The sequence below is a fragment of the Notothenia rossii genome, assembly GCF_949606895.1.
Source record: "Notothenia rossii genome assembly, chromosome: 12".
NCBI lineage: Eukaryota > Metazoa > Chordata > Actinopteri > Perciformes > Nototheniidae > Notothenia > Notothenia rossii.
Window position 1 is genome coordinate 19,213,428 of NC_136911.1, and position 18,959 is coordinate 19,232,386.

The window sequence follows — 18,959 nt, forward strand, 5'->3', positions numbered from 1 at the left end:
GCTGGCAATAGACCGAACATTAGCTTTAAGGTGCCTCTCCATTGACTTTACTTTCCAGACCTGGAGGTAGCTGCATGTAACAAAAATATCTTTCTTTTTTTTAATCCTCTGCACTCCTATGTCTAGAAAGGATTTTGTGGCAAACAGCGAGCTCCCTCTCTCTGTATTCAGCAGAGAGTGCTGCAGGCCACGGAGTAATAGGTGGCTTGGGGGACATCAGATGGGGAATAACAGTGGTGATTATCTTCTCTACCTCCTTGAAGTAATAGATGAAAGCCTCGCCATCGTGTAATAGGCTACTTAAGTCTGTCAAGGCTGGAGACATTTTTACCCCGTCCTTATTTTCGCCAGACTCGGCTCTCCCCTCTTTTGTGTTTAAATACGCTTTGTCTGATAGACCCCGATGAATAGCAAAGGGCCGTTCTTCCTCCCGCCTGCCTGACATGACAATAACAAGAAACACACAGGCGATGTGCTTTTAGTTCCCTTCAGGCTAAATCCCTGCAATCAAGAGTCATTTGAGATATGACACATCCAGGCGCTAAAGAGCAGCCTGGCTAGGCAGGAATAATCACACTGTTATCCATACTGTGACATCATTAATGAGGCGGAAGAGAGGGACAAACCCCGAGGTGAGGAGCACAACGAGGCAGATAAATGGCCTTGTTTTTCCCCAGAGATCACATAGATGATGTTTTTTGCTTCTTCATATCACTTAGCCCTCCGCGGCTGCCTCAGCAAGAGCTCTTGTTTAGCAGTTTTGGAAGAGACAATGCTAGTTGTTAGCAGCGAGCGATGACACCCTCTGAATTCTGAGTCGAGAGTGTGTTATCTTGTAAAAAGCTCACCTCTAATGGCTGCTGATGCCTCGGCGTTGGGTGTTAATTTGCATCAAGCACCACGCACCCATATGGTAATCCTACAGCACCTGCTATATCTTTGCATAATTCTGCATAAAATCATTATCTTACTCTTTCACAAGATGTGTCCTTTAATGTTCTTATTGGGAAGACAACCCTAACGCGAGCCGGTAAAACTATCTAAATGCAAATAAACAGGATAATCGTGTGAAAATCGATTCAGAGTTTAGCATAGCACGGCTTCCGCAGAGGACATTGTTTTAAATCAGACTCTCTTTCGCATGTATGATCACATCCTACTCTTCCATACACAGGACCATGCTTGGTCGGACATCACTTGTTATCCATTTGGTGTTCCATAGTCAAGGCACATTTTAAACCAAAGCCTGTAATATTACAAATCCAAGTCTGTCTATTCTTAAATTCTGTCGGTTTCTCTGCATCTCCTCCACCTCCCCACTCCCGTGTGTCTTTAACCCCTTTGTTGCTTCATTAAGTGTACATAAGATTAAAAGTCATTCGAATATTTCATGCAAGGGGGCATAATAGTGTGGGGGCATAAAGTCCTTCTATCTAAGTTCGAGGTATGATGGATTCAAACTATGAATGTAAGTAGATCTGGATCAGAATCTAGAAACATAAGGAGTTCATTATTTACAGGGCTTAACATAAGTATATAGACTTCTACATCAGAGCACTTCACTTTCCTTAAATCGTGGAATTATACCTGTGAGAGATTTATTTTCTGTAGGGGAAATCATGTTATTTAAAAACTGCTTTTATTCACAAAAGAATGTTCCGACATGTGTTTCAGGGTGATTTAAATACAGAGATGTTTAACAAATGCTAAAACATGTTTCCTGTCTGCGCTGCACGTTTGATTTGATCTTGTAAATTATCTAAAGATGGTGTTTTCATGTGTTGTCTCGGCTTCATAGAGCTCAGCTGGTGCGCATAAGAATATTTGTATATTTGTTATATTATTTATTGAGAGCATAGGAAAAACAAGGTTCAAAGACATAATGTGAGTGCATGAGGCACATTCAGACAGCTAGGGGAGAGGAATAAAGGGATCTGAAATGGGAGAGAAACTAATGTAACTGGCAGCGCGTTTTGTTTTTGTGCACAGAGAGCTTTCCTCACAATGAACTCCTTCATGTGACCTGGGGAGCTCATCAGCAGGAAGTGAAAGCATTAATTACCTGAATAAAGGCAGCTGGCACGGCACCTTTTAAAAAAAATGCACCTTCTTTCAGACTGCAGGAGAGAGAAGCAGAGAGATTTCAAAGCTTATTGGGGAGGGAGCCATTTTACGTAGTCTATAAAACCCATTATTCTCTACATAGTTGACAGAATTGCAAGATGATATGATTGAAAGGAGGTAATGGGGCCTCCTTTCAACAATAACAGTTCCCAGTTTATTTCAACTAAATTCCTTTTCAGCAGAGCAGTAAAGAACATTTCCCTCGTTGCACCGCTGAGGGGCAATTTCCAGTTTTCCAGATCATATTTATGCATTCTGACTTATGCTCATAACAGTTAATTATCACTACTTCTTGCTACTTCTAGTCGGATTGGTTTTGCACGGTTTGCCTTCCAAAAAAAATAAAAAATGAAAGCTTTCATTGCAAAATAATATTCTTTTTAGGAGAAACAAGTGTATCACTCCCTGGTGCGGCTTTCATCATTGGAATCTGGTTGGAGACCATGAAAAAACTGGGTAAATACAACTTTTCAAATCAATACCGTAAACACAAAGCTCCCAATGTTCTCCCCTCCCATAGAGAGCCCTCACCTCGCTGCATGTTGCCGTGTGAAATAAAGCTGCCATGGTCCCACTGTGCTGTATAACTGCTTATTACATGGCCTGGGTTTCAACGTGCACCTGAAGATAATTAGCGCTGCTGCAGTCACACGGCTTCAGCGGGGGGGGAAGTCAGGGGCTTCTGATGGTGCACATATCAGAAAAGACTGCTGCTTTTCGTTCATAAAATTATAGAAGATCTGGTCAAGGCCAAAAAAATAACTGGATCAGATTTTCTGATCAAATAAATGTTATCTAAACATTTGTATCATTCCCAGAATCCTCAAAAATCTGTTCATCTGGGTTAAAAGTATTTCGATTGCAGCAAATGTTCTTTCCAAACTTAGCCAATGATGTTCGCTGGAATTACATTCCTCCTTTAATTAGTACAATGTTATTTAATTGTATTAGTTCTTATTGATGTTTATTTTCCAAATGTTATATTATCATATCACTCCTGCTTTGCTTGTAATTTATTTTTATACATTTTATGTCATATGGCTGAAATTTGAGTTCCGAGCTAACATTTTTGACATGGCACTGGTTAATGAAGCTCTGATTGGTAAGGTTATTGGCTCTGTTGTGGTTGGTCAACCGCATACAGATTTCTTGCCCCTTAACCTATCACGTACAATGTGTCAGAGCGCTAGTCAATTGAAGCGTGTTAAATATTGATTTGACTTTGTTAAAGAAGTAAACAAAGGAGTCGAATGGAAGCGTTTCAGGAAGGGGTTTGAGCATTTGCTGACCAATGACAGGTTCAAAAACCTATGGAATAACCCCAAAAGCACAATAGGGCCTCTTTGAGACACGTAAAAAATACCCTCAAGAGTAGTTTGAGTTTTTCAAAGATGACATAAAAAGTAAAAAAAAGTGGCTAGATGAAATATAGATGCTGCTTTTCCACATTTAAATAAATAAACGTATGCATGGTGCTGGATCTGCTCTGCGTTTAATGACTGTGTTATGGCTCTACATCACTGAGAGGAACATATTAACTATCTCCTTTAAAGCTCATCAATTATTTGGGCAGAGAGGAGATGTCCATTAACCGAGCATACAATAAGCTGCTACTTTAAGACATGTCGCCTGTCATTTTCCCTTTTCATGTGCAAGATACTCTATAATCAAGAGGCACTGAGCTAAAAGGAAAAAAGAATCCCGCTCACCGACAGCACTGAGAGCATAAATTACCCCAATTTACTGTCACAAGAAGGCCGGGCTAGCATTAAAGCCTTGTTAGCCTCAATGCCAGTGCCCATTCAATTACATTATTACGTGTATGCAATAGGTAACATAAAATTCCGTTGACACAGGGGCTGTTATTTCATGTCTGTGATATCTCCCTGTGTTAAAAATCACAGAGAGAATGTACCACCTTTTTTCATCAGAAGCAGAGTAGTTCGACAAATTCGACACAAGAAGCAAAATCGAAAGAGAAATGGATTCTTTGAAGTGATTACCAAAGAGGCGACCTGATTGAATCTTATGTCTAAGATATCAGTACGGGTGTTAGTTCTCACAATGGCAGTGGGATGTAATGAAACTGAAGGAGAAGTGCAGCATGGACATGACAGGCAGCGGAGAGTAATTGGTGAGCAGGGGACAGACGATAAGGAACCAGGTGTGTCATGTGACCCGCTGAAGATCAAAAACTCTTTTCACAAACATGACTTCATGAGGTAGAAGTCAGGGAAAGACAAAAGGCTTAGCTCACAGAGGAAACAACTTGAAGTTTGACATGTTTGAAGGTATGACGTTAAACAATGTATTAATACATGTGTGGTACCAATGTGTGAATTTACTCTTGCCTTACTTAAAACTTGAGAATTTCTTGGTTGCCTATAACAACCAGTGGGCTGATTTATTTAAAGTGTTTGTCATTTAAATTCATCTTAAACCTGTTACTATACTTTGTGTCCCAAGTGTGGGGAGTTGGACAAAATCTGTTAACATCATTTCCAATAATTAAACTACAACTATACTGAAACAATAAACCAGCAATAATGGTTTATTGCCCTTGCAAGCTAATGTTAGCTCAGAAATGGTAATGCCAAGAAACAACCACATCTGAGACAAACATGAAGTTCACAAATAGCCCAACAAATAACATTTCTTGGCCAGTAAAGATGTCTGACATTATAAGGATTGGAACAACAGCAAGGGATAACTTGGATCAACGTGTTCCAATTTTTAAAATAAAATTCTACTCTCATATTCAAGTTGCATCTAGTTTCTTCTTCTTGTTTGGGTAAGCTGCATAATTAAACTAGGAAATCTAAATAATATAGAAACACAGATTGCCTTTGTTTGTACAGTAGCTGCAATGTGTAGTACACAAATATGCAAACTAGCTTCCTCAGCCTGCTTTAAATAAAGCCCCCTGTCACTATTTACGCTAACTTCTGACACAAACAATCTGAGGAAATGTAGTCAAAAAGCCAGTGTGTAACAAGTGATGCGACTGCATATAAACGGCAGATTAATGCTAATAAAGTTTCTCAACAAACCCCGCTGAGTCTGATGAGTCAGTCACCTTCAGATGAAGCCGCACAGCGAGCAGCCAAGAATCAAATGAGAATTCAGTGCCGGTGAAAGTCTAACTCAGTTTCAAGTGAGCTAGAGGCAGAAATCAGGCTTCAGTGCCTGTGTCCTCCCAATTCCAGTAATCAAAGCTCTGTAAATTACAAAGGCTCGGGAGATAAACTGTTTTGAAACCCTGCCGTGGATCAAATGGGCAATCTCGATTCCAGCCAACTACAAAATTAGCCAAGTTTCAGTTGAGTTTTTTTTTTCCTGTTCTCCTTCCAGAGAGAAGCCACATTGAATTTCTTCCCACGTGTGCCGAGAGGTCTCTCATACAGTGCGATCAATTCAAAACAAGAATAAGGGCCACGCAGGATAGAAATGTCATTATTTTAATTCCTTTCATAGCTGCCCTCAAGCATGAGTCACATTAATTTATTTGTGGCCAGATGAGAGGATTAGTGTATTGATTACATACATGATTAAATGTAACAACACTTATGAGGGCTTCTGGGAATTAAAATAAAAACATGATTGAGCAAACTGACGTCATGAGGCCGATTTGAAATGCAATTGTTGGTCCTTTGTTTTTCCAGGATGAATTGTGAGCCTTGTTTTTACTTTCTCAGTTTTATTTCTATATGTGGCTGTTTAGGAAACAATAACAAGGTCAAATGTACTTATTTCATACTGTTTGTTACTGTAGACTATTGTAATGATAAGAAAACATCTGTAAACGGTTTACCCCCCAGCTCCCGTATGAGTTTGGAGGAAGAATCACACATTTTGTTTTAATGTTTCAGTGGCTCCCTTTAATCTGTAATTTCAAAAAATGCCATCATGTCCTCGTGAGTTGCGTTATTCCCTTTTGTTTCTTTAAAATCTGATCAGTAATGTGATAAAAAGCTACAAAAGAAAACAATCCAGTGGACTGAGACCAGTTTTCCCTCCATTTGTGTCTGAAATGAAAAATTAACACTGGCTACAAATTGCATCAGTGAAAACCCACTGCTCCACTTATGATAACATGTCTCTACTTTAGGATCTACGGATGTGTTGACGTAATCTTGTATTTTATGGCTTGTATGGCATTAGCAACAAACCAACCACGGTAACCCCTCGTCCACACTCTTACCTGAACCCCCTGCCATAGCTCTTCTGTGTGTCTGTGTATTTTTGGCCACCGGTTTCAGCAAGATGTCTATGTGCTGTGCTTTTTTAGGCTGCGAAAATTCTAATGTTCTTATATATCTGAGACCTATAACATTGTTGAAATACAGTATAATACGTGACCTTTAAAGAAAAAGGCTAACAAGTGGTATTTTTTGGTATCACTTTATATTAAGGTACACAAATTCACCATCAACTAGTTGTTAATTAAAATGCATATTAGCAGTATATTGGCTCTTTATTAGTCATTATAAAACACTTATTAATGCCTTATTTTAAATGACCATATTCTACAAGTAATAAGCCATGAGTTGAGTTTTTCCTCAATAACCCTCTAATTAGTGCTTATTTATTGCAAGTAAGGAAGTTGTTGCACATGAGTTTTGGTCTTAATATGCGCTGCTCAATATGGGCCTAATAAGGCAGTAGTACCAAAAGAATAGTAATTCTCCCATAATAACACTTAAATAATCTATTCTTATGTAACAAGATATGAATCTATGTGTGTTAATTGATTGAATTAATATAACAAAAAATTAGGTATTTCTATCGAAGAATATGTTTTGGGGTATTGACAGTTCAACTACCGATAGCAAGGTGATATTGACATGTATGTTTCATATTTGCACATTTATTTTTTTTGTCAAATTTATACTGAAGTGGTGGATATTCAGTTTGTGTGTGTGTGTGTGTGTGTGTGTGTGTGTGTGTGTGTGTGTGTGTGTGTGTGTGTGTGTGTGTGTGTGTGTGTGTGTGTGTGTGTGTCTTATTGAGTAGTCTGGCAACAAAGTAAAAAACAAGTCCATTAACTATGATCCCATGACTTATTGTAAGCTGATACATGATGTACATGATATGGACTTCTATTCTGACATTGATTAACAATTCTATGAGTCCATAGAAAATTATTCTTGGCAATTTTAACCTAAATAGCACAGGAAGCTGGCACAATCATTTTCCAAAATGGGAAAGAAATGACCCCAACTGCATTTGTGGATGACATATTTGTACCCCCTTAATGTCTGACCAATTGTTGAACAGCATTTCCGTGAACATGACTCGTGTTTAAAGTCCGTTTGAGTTTTTCCCATGTGAACGCAAACCTAACCTTCTGAGAAATGAAACAATGTAACAAACTCTCGTCTGGTGAAAAGAAGAGAAGCGGACTATTAGGTCTGAATGCGACCTCAATGAAGTATCATCTATGTGGGAAAGCAGACACCCTTACATCCTGCTCGAAACCACAAACGCTGCTGCACTAAGAGAGGTACAACACAAAAAAAGCTACTGACTGTTGATTTCATTCGTCTATGTATTGTGTTTGAAACAGAACAGACCACTGGGACATCTTAAAGCAGAACACTTCCTGTTATTAACCTTTGTGCACTGAGTTTTCTAATAAAAATAGTGCCACTATTGCGATATGTTTATTTGATTATTAACTACATAAATAAATTGCACAAACAAAATTAAACATTTTATTTGGTTAAAAACAATGATAATACAAATATTAAGATAATCCTAAACGTAAAAGTATTTAAGTGACTTTCACAGCATCTAAGCTTCTAAATATAGGCTACAGGTTAAATCATACAGTTTTTTATTCATAGGTACTAAAAAAAACTTTAGACACATGGTTTATTTGAAAGAACGTTGCGGACATATCCTGCTTCGACCACAGAGTGAAAAAGACTGCTAAAATGAACATTAATGAAGAATAGATTGATTTTGTTTTTGCTGCAGATTACAAAGAAGAAAAAAACTCCTTCTCAAAAGTACAAATTGCAACTTGTCAGGTTCTACTGCTTTGCGCTGTAATACACACATTCACTCCAGATTTGATGCCTCTGTCCTCTTGATCTGTTTTTCAGGTTGACACCTAAAGCAGCATAGCAGATCTTTTCTCCACGTTGGTAGTCATTAATCATCAAAATGGATGGTATTTTAAGACCCAGAAATCTATATTGCCCCTCATGTAAGTTTATGAGAATAACAAAGGAATATTGGATACAGATGACTCTAAAATACTATACTGGGTCGGAGGTATGTGGAACATATACAGTGGAAAGTCAATAAGATAATGGCATGATGTAAATCTTTATTGGCTCCATGATGGGTTCTGTTAGTTAAAACATTAATATTATTTTTAAAAAAGGAGATTATTAAAGTAAATCAAAAAGAAATAATGTTCCTCCCATAGGCCTATCCATATATTGCCACATGTCTCAGTGATAATGGAGCCATACAAAGGGAGACATTGATTTTATTCAACGCATCCAAATGAGACTAATGGATTCATTCGTGTTTATATACAGTATGTATCACCAATATATTCAAACCAAAAGGACTTATAACCGGACCTCTAAGTATTAGTAGTTTCAGTATTGTTAAATGTGACCTAACAAGTATTCTACTTTTGAAATAAAACTGCAAGTGGTCTCTCAATGAAGTATCATTTATGTGAGAAAAGAAACACCCTAACACCCTTACATCCTGCTCAAAACCACAAACGCTGCTGCACTAAGAGAGGTACAACACAAAAAAAGCTACTGACTGTTGAGTTTATTTGTCTATGTTGTGTCTGCACCAGAACGGACCACTGTGACGCATTAAAGCAGAACACTTCCTGATACTAACCTTTGTGCGCCCAAAGACCCCCCCCCCCCCTTAACTCAAGTGAAAAAAACAATGCTGTTAGCTGGCTTCTCATTTTATATTATATGAGCTCTATTGAGATTTGTAATATTTTGAAGCGTTAGCCAAATGGCCGGATTAAAAACTGTTGGCTTAAAATATGCATTCACTCTTTCACTCACTTATGTGTTCGCATTTCCATGATTTTTTGTTATAGGGAGATACCACATTCTCTACCACTTTGATATATTTAAGAAGTTAGCAAGTGTATTGCACGTTTAGCTTTCCAAAACAGCTACTGTAATTATGAGTATGTAATTTACTGAATGATCTAGCTGCCAGTTATTTGCAAGTTCTGTAAGTCGTAGCCAAGCTAAACCTGGGTTGCTGAAAAATAAAGCTAACACAGAAGTGTAACACATCTGCAGTTAATTGAATGGCCACTTTAAGCAGGCTTCAAAAAGCAAGTCAATCCCCAATGACCTTCATGTTAAAATGCTCAACATTACAACCAAGAGAAACGTTTCCAGCCTAGTTTAAAAGGGTTTGGTCCATATAGATAGCTTTCCACTATATGGCAACTGTACAAACAATTCACCTGTTTGACTTGAGTTTATTCACGTATTGGGGTGGGTTAGGGAACCCAAGTTTTCTAATAAAAACGGTGCTCCTAAGAAGACACACACAGTATTGTTCCGAATGTTGATGTTTATTGGATCAATGATAGAAATTGCACAAATAAAATTACACATTTGATTTGGTAAAAAACAATGATAATAAAAAAAAATAAGATGATCCTAAACTTAAAAGTATTCAAGTGACTTTTACAGCATCTTAGCTTCTAAATATAGGCTACAGGTTAAGTCATACAAAAACAAGTATTCATAAGTACTATCTTTAGATACATTGTTTATTTGAAAGAACGTTGCGGAAATATCCTGCTTCGACCACAAAGTGGAAAAATACTATGCTAAAGTGTACATCAACGAAGAATAGATTTTTTTTTTTTTAGCTGCGGACCACAAGGAAGTGGAAACAAAAACACATGTTTTACTCAAAAGTACAAATTGCAACTTGTCAGGTTCTACTGCTTTGCGCTGTAATACACACATTCACTCCAGATTTGATGCTTCTGTCCTCTTGATCTGTTTTTCAGGTTGACACCTAAAGCAGCATAGCAGATCTTTTCTCCACGTTGGTACTCCTGCAATACAATATATATAAGTAGATCATGATTGTGAGTAAAAACTATTTCTAGGAGAATGATTTGGAAGGAAAAGGGTGTTTGAATGGTCATTTAGCGGTTATTTATGGTCAACTGATTTTACTCACTTCGGCTTCTGCTCTGGACGGAACTGGAAAAAACAGAAATGGTTCTTTTTAATCAAAGGCCAAATTCTGCTAAATCAAGCCATAAGATACAAACCGTACAAGTTACCTGTTGATTGGCGGCTGGTTTTCTTCTTCATCATGCACACTAAGAAAGCCAGTGAAACACTCAGGATGGTGGTGAATGTCAAAGCTATACTCAAGAAATACACAAGAGAGTTGACCTCATCTGTAGAGAGTAAACACCAAAAACAGAACGGTCAGCTTTTATCTTGTTGTTCATTTTGAATCTCACTTGGCCATAATTTACTCTTCATTAAATAATCTAGTGAATTACCTACCTTCAAAGTCCAGCTTGGTCCCGTTTCCAAACACTATGTGTCCACATGAGGCGACAGCACAGTAGTAGGTCCCAGCATGAGAAGGATTCAGGCTCTCCATTGGCAGGTTGTACACACAGGTGTGTGTGTGTGTGTTGGGTTTCCTCTCACACTGATCATTCCTGCCTCCACGGGTGTAAATGAGTGCTGGAGAGTCCTCAGAGTTTTTGAACCAGTAAACACTGTGTCCTCCATCACAGCTGCCAGTGTGTACTGTACAGTTCAGAGTCACAGAGTCTCCTGGCTGGATGATCTCAGATGCGGACTGATGGACTGAAGCTGGGATGTTCAAACCTGAACCTTGAACATCGATAAAAGAGCCTTCCGCAAAATGGAAGACAAATTCGGAGAAAATTGCGCAGTAGTAATTAGCCGAGTCAGAAATGTGCACATTTGAAATTGTTAACTGACTTGTACTATTTCCTCTATCCAGTGTGAAGCGTGACTTGTTGTTGAATTCATCATAAAAAATGGGTCGAGCATCATACAGATAGACGGAAGAGATGAGCCTCGGTTTCTGTCCCACAGTTTGTTTGTACCAGTAAATCCAACTTGTGTCACCAGCTTTATAGAAGCATCGCAAAGTCACATTTTCTCCAGCCTTAGCTGATATAAAACGTTTATCTTGACGAATACGTGAAGATAATTTCCGATCAGTCGTCTGAGCTGAAATAAGAGTGAAAGAAATACACACTTAATAAGATTGGATGAATTCAGCAAGTACTGTTGTTTACATGAAAACATATTGAAAGCATTTCCATGAAAAGTTGCTGAAAAGAAAAAGCTGCATTCACATACTACTCACCGATTTTTCCCAAGAACAAACACGTCAGATATAAGACCAACTTTGGAGACGTCATCTTGTTGAATTCTTGAGTTGAGTGAAAATGATCTTGACACCTTCTTCACTCTTAAGAAAGAAGACTGCGTTTGATTGGCCAGCCTGAAGTGACACTGTACATCCTACTTTAAAAAAAACTTGATGCATGTTCACTGCCATTTGTACTATCAAGTTTGGTTCTTGAGAAAATTCACTTATAGTGAAAGGTACACAAAGAACATAATGGTCCTTTATCTTAGTATCATATTTAACATCAGGGAGAATAAACTGCGTGTACACATAGTTTTCACCATAGTAGTGCTTTGAATATAGTAAAGAAAGGGTAGCAAGTTAGTTGCAGATATGTTTTAGGCTTCGGCTTAGCTAAGTTAATACAACAGGTTTGGTGTTCCTTTAAATTGAATGGTATTCACTTGGATTGAAACACAGAAATCCATGTTGCCCCAATATATGTTTGTGAGAAATCTAATGAATATTGGACAAAAGTGTCAAGTTACCAAATTATTCACACATACTGTTCCTGTGTTTACATGGGTCAGACGTACACTATGTGGAAAATATAAATTGGCAATAAAACAATTGTATAATTAATAATCTAATGTAAATCTATTAGGGATTATTGAAGTTGTTCAAAAATAAACTCTTTCTACCATAGGCTTATTTCTGTAGGCCAAGGTCTTATTAATACTTGAGACATCAAAACGTTTTTCTTAATTGTAGCCATGCCTTTTATATGAAATGAATGGCTTCAAATACTTGTTAATACCTATAATAAGCAATATTCCAAACAAAATAGAATTAACTACAACATTATTTGTAGTTTTAATACTGTTAAATGTGACCTGATAAGTATTCTTCCTATTAATGTAATTGCACTGCGATTGGTATTTTGCAAACAGAGTTACATCCTGCAAAAACCACAAAGGCTGCTGCACTAAAATACTTCACAAAAAGGTCTAAGAGAGTACCTACTTTTGAACCAGAGCAGCCCACTGTGACATCCCTATGAAGCAGAAAAAGCCCCTCTGCTTTACCTTTACCTGTCTGCACTATAAGCCCCCCATTACATTAAAGTGAATGCTGTTAGCAGGCCTCTCATTCATACTTTATACACACTGTATTATTTTTGTGAGTAATCCTTAGTACAAATTAAACTTTTGACCAGTAGATATGCATTGCACATACTTTGCGTGTCTTGTATGTCGGAGCCAAACAGCATCTTCTTGTGCTGAAAAATAGAGAAAAGACTACGGCCCGTCCACACAGCGGCGTGCGTTGACGCTTGCCGGCGGGTGTGTCTGAAACTCGACCAACAACCAATCACATGAATCTCCCGCCTCTGACACACAAGCAGCGGTTTGATTGGCTAGAGCTTGTACTGGCATATTATTCGATTGGCTGACGCTTCTGCCGAGGCGTCAAAAGTTGAACATTGCTCAACTTTTGCAGGGAGCCACGCCAGCAACGCTCCACGTCGCTTCCCACGATGCAGTTCGGCGAAAAGTGACATCACCCCATTCAAAGTGAATGGTGAAGCGTCAACGCACGCCGCTGTGTGGACGGGCCGTCGACAGTTAATTGAATGGCCACTTGAGGCTAGCTCCAATACCAAATGAATCCCCTTTGACCTCCATGTTAAAATGCCCAACTTTACACAACTTGTTTACAGCCTGGTAGAAAACACAATTTGGTCACTATACTGTATATGAGGATGTTAGTGCTTCTACCATGGTCAAGTTTCACTTTAAGTGATGTGCTGCCCTTCATCCGAGTGCAAAATATTGTTTTTCGCCTTGAAACCATATTACAGCCTTTGGAGCTGGTACATACAGCTAAAGACATGCTGAAGTCATTACATGTTCACCTTCTTAGTTTTGCCAATTTAAATGCTAACATTTGACATTCCCATCAGCATAGTCATTTTTCATTTAGTCATAAAAAAATAAAAAGTCAAAATGTTGACCTGTGATGGAGCAAATGAAAAGTGAGGGAACCATCAAAGTTATTACATTTCATCCAGAGGGGGAAATTAAATTCTGCATTAAATTTCATGGCAATCCATCACATGCAAAGTTTACCCTCAATATCAGTCCAAGGTGTACCGAAGGGATTAATGGCACCAAGGAACTACACCAAGCATGCTCCAGTAAAAACACTATAAACACAGAAATGTAGCTAAGGTAATGGGAGCATTGTTGTTTATTAACAGCATCCTGTTGTCAATATGTTCCACTACTACAGAGCCCCTACGCCTCTCTGTGAGTCAATATAACTTCCCAACAAAGATTTAGGATGAGAAGCACTCCCAAAAAAGACGGGATTCGCCCTCAGGCTAAATCCACACAGCTAGCTTGGTTGCCATGTGAGATTGGCGATGTATCTCAGCGTGGTTATGAGCCGATAGTTCTTCGTATCTCACCAAAATATCAATTCTTCTGAGGCTGTTCCTTCCTCTTTGCCATGGTGTGCCGCCACAGTAAGAACATGATAAATATCACACATCAAAATGACTTGGCTCTTGGTTGGTGGTCTTTTACTGTCATCTGCAAAGCCTTTCAGAGCAGCGTCTGTCCCCCATTCATTCTGTTCTGGTGACATCAGATAACAAGCTAGAAAAAAGTTAACCAATCTTTAGAATCTAAAATAATCTGACAGGCAACTTTTCGCTGTTTACATAAATGTGCAGTGAAATAAAGCCTTTTGAAGTCTGTTAAGAAAACTTCAAGTGTGACAAAATAATGAGATTTACTGTTTGCTTGTTCACCTTTGTTTGCCTTTAATAGGTTCGAGCGAGAGACTAGAGCACACAGACGCCCACAAAGACTTCTACCAACATTAGTTTGTAGCTATCAAACTGACAGTGCTGGAATACACACTGAAGGTTAGGTGTCTTTGATGTGCTTTTGATTGTTTGCTTTGTGCCCAAACCAGTTTCAGTAAAGTCTTTTAATAATTCAAAAAGATTTTTTTTTTTTTAAAGTCACTGGAGCTAAATCTACAACAGTGTTCTTTCACTGAGAAAGACCTTGCAAAGTAGTAAGTCTTTCTGATTGTGAAGACATTTTAAAGAAATCTGAGAATATTAAAGCTAAAAAGCTGATTAAAGGGGCCCTTATTTTACTTCTGCTCTCGCTGTGATAATTCCGTCAACGATGGTTGACTTGTACATTTTGTTTGTTAGAGTGTTCCGTGTTAGCTTAGCATTGTGTTGACTGGTGTCACATGATATAGCCTAGTGTGTTTCCTATTAGCATAGCGTTGTGTTGATTGTTTGCTCCATGTTACAGCTGTGTTTCTTAGACAGCCTTCTTTTGTTATTTTGTCCCCTTCTTATAGAGAGGGTTGATTTATTATTTTCTGTTTAGCCTATATATTTGATTGTACTTATCAAGGCTCTTCTGTTGACTTTCATTTAGCTTTGTACCCTTTTGGGTTTTATTTATGCCAGGCTGCCTGCTTCATTATTTTCTACCTATATTATAAATATAAAATAAACGCTTGTAATATACCTAATTCCATACTGGGGTGTGTTATTTCCTTCTACCCTAGAGAGGACGTAACAGGCCTCCAAAAGCTAAATTCCCAAAGTTCCCCCGCCTGAAACGCCTCCATAGAGAACCGCAGTGACGCGTTCTAAAACCCGGAAGTAAACTTCTTCCGGTTCCTTTCGACAAAAATGCAATTCAATTTCTCCATAGGGTTTTGGAAAATAGCTCAAAATAAGGTCTGTGGTTGACACACATTTAAGATCACGTTTTGTTTAGTCGGATAATCTCCACATGTCTACCCAGCTCTTATCAACCACAGACCTTATTTCGAGCTATTTTACAAAATCCTATGGAGAAATTGCATTGTATTTTTGTCGAAGGAACCGGAAGAAGTTTACTTCCGGGTTTTAGGACGCGTCACTGCGGTTCCTTATTAGACTCCCTTGATACTTCTGTAACATAATGACATCACCATGTAACACTCCCCTTGTATAATCTAGTGTTTCAACACATTGTACGTGGCTAGGCTAAGGAGCAGAACATTTGGTTGACTATCACAACAGAACCGGCTAGCCAACCAATCAGAGCAGACTGGGCTCTGGTTTCAGACAGAGGGTGAAAAGAGGTGCTCCAGCACAGGCCGTATGAGAAAAATAAAGAGCTTTTTGAAAATGTAATTATGGAGACATGTCACAACAGAGGTACAAAAAAACTAAAATGTAACTGAAAATGAGCAAAATAGGGCCCCTTTATGGAGAGTTATAAATATTCCTATAAGACATGTCCAAGTGTCTCTATAACTTATATAAATCCTTAAGACGAAAATAGAGCGACAGCAAACTAATCTCACAAATACTGAAGTCTATCCTCATATAAAAAAATGTTGTGCACTTAATATGTTCATTTAGGCTGTTGTCAAATCCATCAACAACTGTTCTGTCTGTCAACAACACAATACAAGAGGGATGCGAGACAAAACGAGGAGCACACATATATTTTTTTAGTCAGCTGAAATTACTTTCAATTAACAAAATGTCTGTCACCCAATTTCATCGTGTTGGAAAACAGCCAGAGAATGCTGTGGACTTAGTAGATAATAGATTATTAATTAAAGAAAGTTGTCATCTCTGACAAATGTCACCAAGAATGACTCTGTCTAGAGACAGCAGGGAATTCAGGGCAGTGAGAAATCGCCAAGAAGTCTGGCAGTCAAAAATACATAGAAATAAAAACCTGGCAGCATGTTCTCATCAGAGAGTAAACTATCCTGCCTTCAAGCACTAGAATCAAGCTGTCATGCCAAAAGCTTTCTGTACTTTGAATAAAATTGCATCAATTTGTTCCAAAATTACAGTCTTTGTGATATCAAGGGCAGTCCATCATACGGGAAAATAAGATTCAATCTTTGAATCAAATATGTTCAGTGTCAGAGAAGGAGGGGATGACGGCATGATGAAACATGCTTATGGGCTGCTCGCAGTAACCAGTTTAGTATTGATTTTGCCTTTACAAAACACTGCAGTATATCAAATATTATTTTACATTGACAATTGATTTAACAGTGCACGGTGGCATGAGTTCTTAACTGAGTTAGTGGTGGAGTCATGTTCAATTGAGTTCTGCAGGAAGTTCAAAAGAAGCCTGCAGTAGCTTCCGGCTGTGTCTCAGAATGACATCATGTATTAGAGGATGTTTGGATCCTGTCTGTATATCCTGTCTGTACAACATTCCCAGCGCAAATACGTTTACACAAGTACTGCACTTCTAATCAATGTGTATTTAATTTAGAGTTTACAAGATGTATGATCATGAAGCATCTTCGCAGCGCTAACTGCATGGCTCCATCGATGATTCTCTGTAATTTGTTTTTAAGCCAGGGATGCTTGTTAAGAAAAGCACTTCTTTGCAACAATACTTAAGGTTTTGCAAGTAAATGTCGACTACCTTTCCATGCAAAACATGTGTCTGCATTTGATTAGCTCAATCAGACACACAGGGAACAGAAAGTCAAACAGGTAGTGTCTGAACTCTGAGGAGTCTTGAGAGCTCGAGCATCTTTCCACAGGAGGGAGCAAGTTAAATTGTCCAGATCTTCATAAGTACTTTCCAACAGTGCAGCGGCACCATGGTGACCCTCTCAAGTCCAATTATAGCCGATGCTGAGCCTCTTTCCGAGATCCCAGCAAGCTCACCTAAGATGCTACGCTTGATGTTCATTGGCTATGCAAGAGGTGTTTGTCCCCGGAGAGTCTCCACCATCTTTGTTAATTACCTCGCATCTTCCTTCTACATTGGAGACGGCTCCTCAAGTCAAGATGAGGAGGGAGAAGTGGGAACCTTGAAGCTGGCAATTATTCCTCACATTGTTCAAGTTTCAACTGCTGTCAACTTAGAAAGAAGAAAAGAGTGCAAATTAAACTGAGTGCAGTGTAGCTATTTGGTTTAGCTTCATTGGTTTTACCCTCAGTAAAGCCTAACTGGATGTTTATTTTAACACCAAGACATGGAGTTTTTTTACGGTTCTAACAACACACTACAGGGCCCTTATTATGATTCAACTAATTTCCTGTAGTGTGTTATATAGGTGCATGTAAATGGTCTGCAAAGACTAAAATCCCTGTTTTCACTCCAGAAGAGTTTCTCTCCCCCTGCCTGAAACTCCTCCAATGGATTCCTTTGTTAACTTCCTGAGTGGCATCCCTACATAACACTTGCACTTCTATTGGCTACTGCTCCAAAACATTGAACGCGATAGGCTAAGGGGCGGGACATCTCTAAGCGGTTGACCAATTACAACAGAGCCAACAAGCTAACCAATCAGAGCAGACTGGGCTCTGGTTTCAGACAGAGGGTGAAAAGAGGTGCTGCAGCACAGGCAGTATGAGACAAACTGAGCAGATTATGAACATAAAATCATGGAAACCTCACAAAAATGAACCTGAAAATAACCATTATAGTTCCCCTTTAAGTTCAGTATGTATGTTCACTGCAGGGGCTGGGGATAAAACCACTGCCCATCTGATTGGTAGATGCCAATTTACCCCTTGGGCTCCACATCTCCATGTAGAGTCTTCCAAAGCAATTTGATGGGTGATCAACGTCAGAGCCATTTAAACACTTCTTTAAATCAGCATTTTACGATTGGAACAACCTTGCCTGGGTTAGGGAAAGTGAGAGGTCCAGTTGATTTAAGTCTGATGAAATTAAATGGGTCTGCTGCCATGCGGGTCCAACAACTGCAAGGATAGAAATAGGAGTATGGCACTATGTTAGAGAGGCCTAGCTTGGACACTGGATTCAGAATTGATGATGTAATGCTTTGAGCCCCAACCCTGTCTTTGCATTAGTCTTTATTTATGACCCCGGCTTCAGTAAACATAATGTGAATGCAATGCTGTAATGTCTCACATCTTCCTGGGCAAACACATTCTCAGCCCAGCACTTTATCTCTGTATATTTCTCACCCAAATGTTCAATTTTTCCATCAGCCTGTCAACTGGTGGAGCCTTTTTTTCCATCCAGTCGGCCAAAGAAAAGGTAGAATAGAAACAAATCAATGCAGGTATCCGCAGTGAAACTCTGTTAAGATTGGCTTGGCATCACTTCTCATCAGTATTCCATAATCATTCACTGAGTCTATAACCGAGCATGGGATTCTTTAATTGCCCCTCTGCAGGCATGAGAGTTTAAATAGAAGAAGAAGAACACCACATTCACTGAGCTGTCGAGAATAGCAGAGAGTAAATACAGCCAGCCATCACCCAGGCTCCTTTACACCCCCCATTATTTATTGGCCTTGCAGATGCCGTGCCTGGGATTGCTTCTTTTGCTGCCCTCTCTTGCCCACTCCATCACACATTGAGTAAAGTCATGATCCAGCTGGGGTTTTAACTGGAGCTGTTGGCCTCAAAACATGCTAACCCAGGG

General features: G+C 38.9%; 1 protein-coding gene and 1 long non-coding RNA gene across 3 annotated transcripts in view; both read right to left on the bottom strand.

Moving 5' to 3' along the window:
- LOC307026130 overlaps positions 1–18,959 on the bottom strand; it is a 162,651-nt gene that overhangs the window by 70,490 nt on the left and 73,202 nt on the right. The window lies entirely within an intron of this gene.
- LOC307026127 (uncharacterized protein) lies at positions 7,942–11,533 on the bottom strand. 2 transcript variants are annotated; one of them, XM_079661277.1, is made up of 4 exons: positions 10,665–11,386; positions 10,433–10,552; positions 10,326–10,349; positions 7,942–8,278 (listed from the first exon to the last, which is right to left on the bottom strand). In XM_079661277.1, the coding sequence occupies exons 1-4, from the start codon at positions 10,762–10,764 to the stop codon at positions 8,160–8,162; spliced, it is 363 nt and encodes a 120-aa protein (XP_079517403.1). In that variant the 5' UTR covers positions 10,765–11,386; the 3' UTR covers positions 7,942–8,159. The 2 variants fall into 2 exon arrangements, with proteins under 2 accessions (XP_079517403.1, XP_079517404.1); XM_079661278.1 differs by lacking the exon at positions 7,942–8,278 and adding an exon at positions 9,685–10,198 and having other exon boundaries at positions 10,327–10,349; positions 10,665–11,533.

Bases quoted from the DNA above. Each gene is read 5' to 3' on its own strand.
- LOC307026127 (XM_079661277.1), bottom strand. From the start codon at position 10,764: ATGGAGAGCCTGAATCCTTCTCATGCTGGGACCTACTACTGTGCTGTC. The intron at 10,553-10,664 runs GTAGGTAATTCA...TACTCTCTACAG, and splicing joins GACCAAGCTGGACTTTGAAG to ATGAGGTCAACTCTCTTGTG. The intron at 10,350-10,432 runs GTAACTTGTACG...TGTTTTTTCCAG, and splicing joins AACCAGCCGCCAATCAACAG to TTCCGTCCAGAGCAGAAGCC.